This window comes from Penaeus chinensis, chromosome 28 (assembly GCF_019202785.1).
Source record: "Penaeus chinensis breed Huanghai No. 1 chromosome 28, ASM1920278v2, whole genome shotgun sequence".
Lineage (NCBI taxonomy): Eukaryota > Metazoa > Arthropoda > Malacostraca > Decapoda > Penaeidae > Penaeus > Penaeus chinensis.
Window position 1 is genome coordinate 648,842 of NC_061846.1, and position 10,000 is coordinate 658,841.

General features: G+C 41.2%; 1 protein-coding gene across 3 annotated transcripts in view; it reads left to right on the top strand.

Annotated features, from left to right (window-relative positions):
* The first annotated feature begins 1,220 nt into the window (after window positions 1–1,220).
* Window positions 1,221–10,000, top strand: part of LOC125040015 — a 9,757-nt gene continuing 977 nt past the window's right edge. The window contains exons 1-6 of one of the 3 annotated variants that reach the window (XM_047634426.1): window positions 1,221–1,324; window positions 5,633–8,476; window positions 8,654–8,791; window positions 8,954–9,091; window positions 9,258–9,440; window positions 9,553–10,000. The exon at window positions 9,553–10,000 is cut by the window's right edge and continues 402 nt beyond it. In XM_047634426.1, coding sequence (XP_047490382.1) covers window positions 5,782–8,476; window positions 8,654–8,791; window positions 8,954–9,091; window positions 9,258–9,440; window positions 9,553–9,779 — 3,381 coding nt within the window. In that variant the 5' untranslated portion in view covers window positions 1,221–1,324; window positions 5,633–5,781 and the 3' untranslated portion in view covers window positions 9,780–10,000. Of the gene's footprint in view, window positions 1,387–5,632; window positions 8,477–8,653; window positions 8,792–8,953; window positions 9,092–9,257; window positions 9,441–9,552 lie in introns of all 3 variants that reach the window. The other 2 variants (XM_047634425.1, XM_047634424.1) reach the window with 2 other exon arrangements.

The following is a 10,000-nucleotide window of genomic DNA, read 5'->3' on the forward strand; positions in this document are numbered from 1 at the left end:
TGCTGTTAATTGGTTGGTACTTTCTTTGTTAGGTTTAGGGCGATATATTACCCTTTAGTGATATATCGCATTGGTAGGATTTTCTTGTTTGTGTGTTTTGTGTATTTTGGTTTGTTTTGGTGAAGGTATGAATAAAAATAAATTTACGTATTTTCCAAATCTTTGACAATCAGTAAATGTTAGTTAGTAATAAATGACTGATACCTGGTAATGAAAGAGGAATTTAATACTTTTACTTAAAAAAGCATTACAATAAAATAATGAAAGTACTTTATAAATGAATGATAATACACTGAGACATGATAAATGTATGGATGCATTAACGTATTTAATGACAATAAGCTAATTACGTTAATGAGTATCGTAATAAAGAATGAAGAATGATTGACATCAATGAATGAACAAGAAGAAACTTGACAATCACTAGTAGTACAAAAAAAGGCCGCATCATTGTTTTGAATTTTTGTCTATGATTCTGGCTACCGGTTTAGGAGAATTAGAGTTCAGCGGAGCTGCTTTTCCCCTGAATTCTCTTAGTGACTTAGCTAATTCGTACGAAAGGAAAATGTTAGAATCTCTATTAATTAGAAAAATGCCTAATTTTAACTTGAGTGCTGGTCAATGGGGCTTGGATGACCTTACCCCCTCGTTAGTTAGCAAAGCCTTCCCCAGACTCTTCGACCTTGACCCTCGTCCTGAGACCTGATTCTACTCGTTCGTTCTGTCTCTCAATCTCTATATATTCTTGTCAAAATTCTCTCCTTGTATCCATTTTGGTTTATCATTCGTCTGAAAAGGAACTCGTGAAGAGTTCGAAACGTTACAATTCAATTTCATTTTCTTACTGTGGCTGTTTTTCCTTTCATATATATATATATATATATATATATATATATATATATATATATGTAATTGTGTGTAATGCAACGCAAATTTTCACTTTTAGTTCCAGTTCTGTTATTGAAAAAATGGAAACTAAAATCTGGCGATTGTAAACAAACGTGTGAGCATGAAATGCACTGAACATCATCAGAACCACCTTCCAATTCACGTGCCTCGGAGTTCACTCCTTGCCTGGCGAATGGAAAAGGGCATTGTGCTATCCTTGCCCCAGGCGATGGCAACCCCCTCCCCCCCTGACATGCCCCTGTCCCATATACCCCCAGGGAGCGGACATGTGGGTGAAAACCAGAGACGTACGACAGTTTGGGTCACAGGAGACGCAGACGAGAATAAGATGAAGGTCGGGAGGAGCCGCAGTTGCCATGTGTATTTAGTGGTTACCCTGTGTTTATCTTTTTGTGGTCCACTGGCATCCGCGCAAGTATAATCTTGAAGGTTCCTTGGGTGAAATTACGAGGGTATTGTACGAGATCGCTTGTAATGGTTAGTGATGTATTATCGTCGTGGAATGCAAACGCGTTAAGATAAATAAAATAGAAAAAGACGCACTGGAATGTGCGCAGTGAGTGTCTCTCTTCTCTCACTGATGGAACTGGGAATGCGTTTTATTAGGGCTGTGTCACACTCCAACCTTTTAGTAAATTTTTGCGTTTCTGTTTAAACTTGGCATGTGCAAATGGACAGACTACCGAGGCAGCAAACATAGTGCCCTTGGAAACAGACCCGAGTGAGGTCCCGGAAATCACACGAGCTTTCTCATATACATCACGTTATTTTATAGAAATATAATTATGTATATTGTATGTGAAAATACTCTAGAATATTAACATGAAAATACTCTAGAATATTAACATGAAAATACTCTAGAATATTAACATGAAATTACTCTAGAATATTAACATGAAAATACTCTAGAATATTAACATGAAAATACTCTAGAATATTAACATGAAAATACTCTAGAATATTAACATGAAAATACTCTAGAATATTAACATGAAAATACTCTAGAATATTAACTAACATTTACTGTGATTTATTCTATCCAATTTACAAAAAAAAAAAAAAAAAAAAAAAAATCTAGTTGTATAAATCCTCCGCCGTCTGCAATTCTTGCGAAGAATCTCGAATTGACTTTAAAATAAGTGTTGGTGTGATAAAGCATTTTAATTTGGTATGTATTTACAGTGGTGTTTTATAAGTATCCAAAATTTTGCGAATTTATGGCTGTTGGTTCAACTTTTTCATGTTGAGTTAATTTACTTTTAAAAAAAATACTAAAGCCGGTGTTATGTTCAGCTGGTGTACGTATATTCTTAGCTATAGAGTGGACAAGAACACATGATGATAAGCACTATAAATATATTGGCTTATTATTGATTTACGGTTACTAAAAGTCAGTGAAATTTATTTTATTTATGTTATGAACATATATGCTTTATGCTCTCTCTCTCTCTCTCTCTCTCTCTCTCTCTCTCTCTCTCTCTCTCTCTCTCTCTCTCTCTCTCTCTCTCTCTCTCTCTCTACAAATGCCTTCTCAACGGAAAAACTCCGAAAGCCTGGATAAAATGCAACAATCATTTTGATACATAAAAAAGGAGATGGAAAGGATCTAAAAACTACCGACCTGTAAGCCTCCCTTCTGTTACATACAAACTGTTCGCAAAAGTCATCACATCTCGCATCTCTGACAATCTGGATTCTAACCAGCCTAGAGAACAGGCAGGCTTCCGCAGTGGATTCTCAACCACAGACCACATCCACACGCTCAAATAAGAGCAAAAAATAAACGAATATAGGAAACCCCTTTGTAAGGCATTCATCGATTACGAAAAAGCATTTGACTCTGTACAAATACCAGCTATTCGAAGACGGGGAGTAGAGGAGGTATATTGTAAAATATTGGAAGATATATACGAAGATGAGACAGCAACCATCAAGCTCCACACGGAAACCGATAAAATACCAATTAAAAAAGGTGTTAGACAGGGCGATACTTTCTCACCAAAACTGTTTACAGATTGCCTTGAGGAAATATTCAAGAAACTAGAATGGAACGGAAAGGGTATCAAAATAGGAGACGATAGTGTTCTCTTCAGTGGATCTGCAAATGAAATGCTGCAACTAATAAACGATCATGTTCAACAGTAGAATTCATTTCAAACAGATGCATGTACAAGGCGAAGCGCTAGAGTTAGTGGACAAGTATATATACACTGTCACGATAATTACATCTAATTAACGTAACCGCATATAGATAAATATATTTCTCCTATATACAGAAGTATAAACACTAGCGAATGAGAGGTGTGACTGCTGAATGAAAGACTAGGTGGTGGTTCTGCTTGTTCGCATATGCAATTTTCCCGCTGCTATTGGTTGTAGCAGGTGTCTTAGGCCTACCATGCCGTAAGGTGAGGAGATCGCTGTTCACCACCGGCTGAAAAGGACGTGATCTCGACTCTTGTTTACCGCTATTTCCTTGGAAAGAAATCCAATCTAGAAGTTATGAACTAAATGAATTAATAGTATCCTCTGATAACTTATAAAAACAACATCGAAGTGCTAAACAGTTAAATTTAAATAAATACGTGAGTCCGGACAGTGAAATGACTATTGGTGAAGTGACTATTTTTGAAGTGACTGTGTTAGTGCTGCTGTGCTATAATCTATGGTTAGGATTAACCTGTAATGCGAAAGGTGAGTGAGTGGGGTGAATGTGTAGGGCATCATCCATTGAATAATGTATTGTGTGCTAAGTGAATAAATCAATAATAAGTTATTCAGTGCATTTATGTTTCCACTTATTTCTGTCAGTGGCTCGCAGTTTCCCTTCTCAATAAACGAGAATAAAACTATAAAAGAAAGTAATATTACAGACCTTAAAGTAATAAAATAATAAGTAAGTAGAATTACAATCACACTAATCACATGGAAAGTAAAAATATGTATATATTTCATAATAATTTCATGAAACAAACGTTATTGCTCATGAAATAACTTCTTACTCGAGTAAGTGATGAATGTATAGCTTCCATAACTAAATACTCAGAATATAAAAAAATTGAGTAAAGTGTGACATACACCTAGGGCAACTTATACAGACAAACATCTAACGAAGAGGAAATTAAGCGACGCATCAGTCTAGCCTTTGGCAAACACAGTAGCATACTAAGAGGCTCCTTGCCATTATGTTTAAAAAGAAAAGTCTTTAATCAATGCGTCATCCTAGTTATGACCTATGGATCAGAAACATAGACTGCAACCAAATTACTGGAGAGGAAACTAATAAGTGTCCAGAGAGGGATGGAGAGGTTGATACTGGAAATTAGCCTAAGAGATCGGATGAGGGCGACGTGGATCAGGGAACAGACAAAAATGGAAGATATAATCGGGAACATCAAAGAGAAAAGATGGCAATGGACAGGTCATATATGTCGACAGGACAACAAATGGACAAAGATGGTAACAGACTTAGTTATAGATAATATAAAGAGACCACGAACCAAACCATTGACAAGATTGCGTGACGAAATAACGAAATTTTGGGGCCAAGACTGGAAACAAAAAATGCAAGACAGACAAAATTGTAAAAAAAATAGTGGGAGAGGCTGACGTCTCAGGCTGATGAGGATATATATATATATATATATATATATATATATATATATATATATATTATATACACACACACAAACACATATCCATACATCTATATACATAAATACACACATAAATATGTGGTTATGTGTGTGGAGTGTATATATGCATGTATATATGCAAATGTAGATACAAGTATATAAATACGTGTGTGTGTGTGTGTGTGTGTGTGTGTGTGTGTGTGTGTGTGTGCGCGCGTGTGTGTGTGTGTGTGCGCGCGCGTTTATATATATATACATATATATATGCATTTATATATGCATATACATATATATGTATATATACATATATATATATATAAATTTGTGTGTGTATGTGTGTGTGCGTGCGTATGTGTGTGTGTTCGCGTACGTATTCGTGCGTGCGTGTGTATCTTTTTGTCTACCTATCTATCTGTATATATATGGTATAGGTATAGATATAAACACAGACGTGTGTGAGTGTGTGTATTTGTGTATATACATACATATATATATTCATATATTTGTATATGCACAGTACATGTATATATATACATATTGTTAGGGCTGGTATGCCATTACGAGAATTCAGGGGAAGAGCAGCTCCGCTGAACTCTAATTCTCCTAATGCTTTTGCCAGAATCATAGACGAAAAATCAAAACAATGATGCGGCCTTTTTTTGTACTACTAGTGATTGTCAAGTTTCTTCTTGTTCATTCATTGATGTCAATCATTCTTCATTCTTTATTACGATACCCATTAACGTCGTTAGCTTATTACGTTAATTCCTTCATGCATTTTTCATGTATCAATGTATTTTTATCATTTATTTATAAAGTAAAGTTCTTTAATTATTTTATTGTAATCGTATTTATAGTAAGTGTATTAAAGTCCTCTTTCATTATCTGTTATCAGTCATCTTCTATTATTATTTAGCATTTATTAATTGTAAAACGATATTTGGAATATACGTAAAGTCATTGAATTACAACTTATTTTTATTTATACTTTTAGATGCTATGTAAATGCCATGAAAATTAATTTGCAATTCAGTCATCCTCTCCTTATTTATTCCATATTGTGTCTGATGTTCTTGTTCTTTTTTCAGATAAAGAAATACTCAAGGAAGAGCAGTCGAGGGAATCGTTGAAGCGGAAATAAAGGCGCATCTCCGGCGCAGATCAGCTGTCTTCTCACCCACGCAGGACACAGGACAGGGAAGGCGGAGGCCGAAAGGGTCCTGGAGACTCAGGGAGGATGGCAGCCCCGCAGCGACCCCCCCGCGCCCCTACCCAGCTCACAAGGCACACGGTGAATGGCTTTCGGTACCAGGTGGCTATGATCACCAAGGGCCGCGAGGTATTTGTGCAGGTGGCTGAGTGGCTGTACCAAGGGGGGCCGTGTGTTAAGAGTCATTTCCTTAGTTTGGGAAACACGAGAGCAGACTACAAGCGGAAGTTTAACAGCGAACAGAGAAATTTGCTAGAGAACGGTGCCCTGTTTAAGCAATACGACATCTCCCTGCTCTATATCATTCTCCAACTCATGTGTGGACTGGCTGGTTCCAATGACCCTGTCTGGACCTCCCCCCCGGCAGGTCAGCCTCTAGAGCACCTCCTGTATAAGGTTAAACAGAAGAGGAACAACATAGCACACACGAATGACGTGCAGCAGATGTCGGATCAAAGGCTGACGAAGGAATTGAGGAAGCTCGGCTGCTTATTCTCTAGGATCCTTCGACTGGCCGGGAACCGACGCGGGATCCGACCACACGTCTTTCGGGACGAGATCTGGGGAATCAAGCAGGATTTTCGGGACCTCCTGCAGAAAGTCAGAGAGCCCCTCCAAGCTACTGACCTGAACGAACTGCCGCAACTACAGCAAGAGATTAGAACATTTCAGGATAAACTTCGGCAGAACGTAGAGCAGGAGAGTCGACAAGAGTTGTTTGAGTTCTACCCTCACCTGTGGGACGTGACTCTCGCTCAGTGGCTGTATCCGGATCTGAAAATTCAACCTAGTCTAAATTTCACCAACTTGGTAATCGTGGAAGACACGTCCACTCTGTCGCCATCTCAGGAGCAGAAGCATCAGCCTTGCAACATTTCCCACAAGAATCTTCTGCAGGTTAAGCAGCGAAATGGTCGCCTGCCTGAAGTGATCATAATATCAGGCGAAGGAGGAATAGGGAAGACCACGCTGCTGAAGCACATGCTGGAGATGTGGGTGAGAGATCCTTTGCAAATTGAGGGACTTCAAGACGTTTCTCTGCTGCTTTACCTACAGCTGCGAGGCTGCACAATCAGCAGTTGGAGTGACCTGTTGAAGCATCTCCTTCATAACACATTTCAGGGATCTGGACTTACCACTGATATCTTTGCGGGTTTATTCCAGACAATGCAAGTTGTTATCTTGTTAGACGGTTATGACGAAGTGAGCAAGAAGGCTAAGAAATTGATAACCGATCTTCTGAACATTCGTGGCAACGTGCGCATTGTGATAACCACGAGGCCAAGCTGTGCAAAAGAGCTAACTCAAATCATGAAGAGCAAGACGAATGTAATGAATGTCGAAATCAAAGGAATACGCAGGGAAGACCGTCCGTATTTTATTGAAAACACTCTGGGTGCGTTTGTGCAGTGTCCAACCCTTAGGACCAACTTGAAGGACAAAATAGTGACAATTCTCGAAAATATGGACTTTGAAAAGGATGAGCTTGATGTCCCACTCACTTTGGTCCTACTGATCATCCGCGAGGTCGTGGCACCAGACCAGACTTCACAGGACGTCTTTGAAGATTTGACAATGCTCATGGTAGGCAAGGTTGAAGAAAGATTGATAGTGAAAGGCATCGATGATGCTGACGATAAAGTTAAAGAGTATCATGAATTTCAAAAGAAAGTGGCTCTCAGAGGTCTGAAGAGACAAGAACACGACTTACTGAGCGAAACAGTAGAAGATTTGAAGGAAAAGTGTTCTGCACTGAACTTACCCTACAAGGAAATGCTTTCAGGCTTTCTTGTGTCTAAGAAATCGCGAGAAGGTCTTTTTATTTTTTCTATTTGGTCCTTCCCACACAACCGATTCCAAGAACACTGGGCCGCTGGTTATGTAGTTGCGCAGCTATTAAGGGTGTCTCGTTCTCTGCCAGACTTGACAGGACTGCTGGATTCACCCTGTCTACCTAATTTTAATGATAAGAATTACTTAGTGCGTTTCAATCGAATGAATAACATACAAGTAGACTTTTCTGAAAATCCAATTCTTGAAATCTATTCAGAAGATGCCAATGAGGCAAGGCAACTGGCATATTCGGCGACAACAAAACCAAAGTCGGATGTATTAATGGAAGTCCTCGCTGATATGACGCGCACATTATCCTTGTCACAGCAAAACCTTCTGGATAAAGTCGCCACAGCCATCATCAGCCTCGTCTTATACGGTAACAATAACTATGTGGAGACTGCAAATAATTGCCAGAGATATTACCAAATGGTCATGGCATCAGGGCAGCATGCAGGTATAGTGAAGGCAAGTGCTAGGGTACTGAGCGAAGTTGAAAGCCTTGACGCTAAGGAAACCTCTCTGCCCGGTTTGTTACCTATACTGGACCACCTCAAGACTTGCTGCGTGCGCGTTCATGCCCTCCGTGACACGCCGAAACTCCCGTCAAGGAAGGTCCTGTCTGCGATGAGAGATTTGGCCAGAAAGGACGTCGAGATAGAGCTGAAATGTTTATTGAAGCAATCTGCAGAGTTTTCTGAGTTGTGCCTTGAGGCGGTCACAGGTCCAGGAAGTCGTTCCCGACTGACGAGGTTCGAAGGTTTCTTGACAGAAAAGGGAATGCAGCTTCTGCCGGAGAGCCTGGAGGAGCTCATGACCATGTCTAACGCAGAAGGGGTGAGCGCTCTGCAGGCGAGGCTCCCTTACCTGCCAAATCTTCAAACTCTAGGTACGGTTTTTGAGAATGGCGATGATAATACGGCAATGGCAAATTTTATAGACAATAATGGCAGCAAAAGATAAGTAACGATGGTAACCAAATCAGTAATAATAATGATTGTAATATCAACAACGTCGGTATACAGATAATAATTATAGAAATAACAAGATGCAGTGTAAATGGCAGATTTTGATGGGCGCCTGACAGCAGCAGAGATGCCCCTCCTACCCACTATGCTTGAGGAGCTGAAGGTCACGACCGACGGGGAGGGACTGAAGGCGCTGGCGAGGAGGCTCCCGCATCTGAAGAAGCTGCGGTTTCTCTGTAAGACCTGGCAGTGCATGAGTGATAGGCAGTACGAGATAATGAGATCATGATGAAACCATGATGTTGGTGATGTTGATGAAAAAATATAAATGTGATATGTATAATAAGATAAAATATAAACGATATATATAATGCTATTGTTGAGCAATATTTCCTCAGGTTTCGAGGGCCGCCTGACGGAGGCAGAGATGCCCTTCCTCCCCAGCTGTCTCAGGATAGCGTGGGTCGAGACGGACGGGCAAGGCCTGAGGGCTCTGGCGAGAAAGCTTCCGCAGCTGAATGTCCTCCATCATCTAGGTAATGGTCACTGACATGTTATGTGAAACCGGGTGTGAAGGTAATCGTGAAAGAGGCAGTGGTCTTCAGAAACTGGCTTTGTACAGTGCATACTACATGTGTTGAATTGATATGAAAATATTACTCAATGTAGGATAAACTTCAATTCTTGATGTTGATTTGTTAGACATTCGGCTGCTGGAGTGTCCTTCGGCTGCCTCCCTGCCCCCCCTACCCTACGAGGGCTCCAACCTGACGCTGGACCTACAGGGCCTCTCGCCCCTGCCGCGCCCTTGGGTGTGCGACGCCGTGTGTGCGCTGAGCTCCGCGCGCAGACGCAGCACGCGGCTCCTCCTCCCCCCCGCCTGCGGTGCGTTGGGGTCTGTGTGCGGCTTGTGCTTGGATAAAGGGAATTGCAGTTATGGCTCTCTCTCTCTCTCCTTCTCTGAATATGCAAATTAACGTCTCTTATCCCTGGGCAGACGACGCGCTGGTGGAGAGCATCAAGCAGGAGCTCGAAGGCCGCGGCGCTAGGTTCCCTCCGCTCGCCAAGGGGATCAAGTTCCACTTCGAGGGCGAGGCAGAGGCACAGCAGCCCCTCGAGCTCCCTCCCGCGCGGGCGCCGCCCCTCCCGCGGCGCTGGCTGTACGGGGCTCTCGTCGTCGGTGTCGTTTTGGTGGCTTGGCTGATAGCTGTGCTGCTGCCATGAGTATTAGGACACACGCACACGCAATATCTGTTAGCCGGAGTGTCCAGCTTCCCTCGTATGATATATTTGTCTGTATCTCAGCTGAAAAAATTACATGTATATATTGACTAGTTTTCAGCCTCACCCATCTCCCCATCACCGACCCAGAGTGAGGCAGTTGGTGAGGTCCTTAGTAGAGTAGAAGGGAAAGAGGACACAGTAATAGCATTAATCTTACAGGA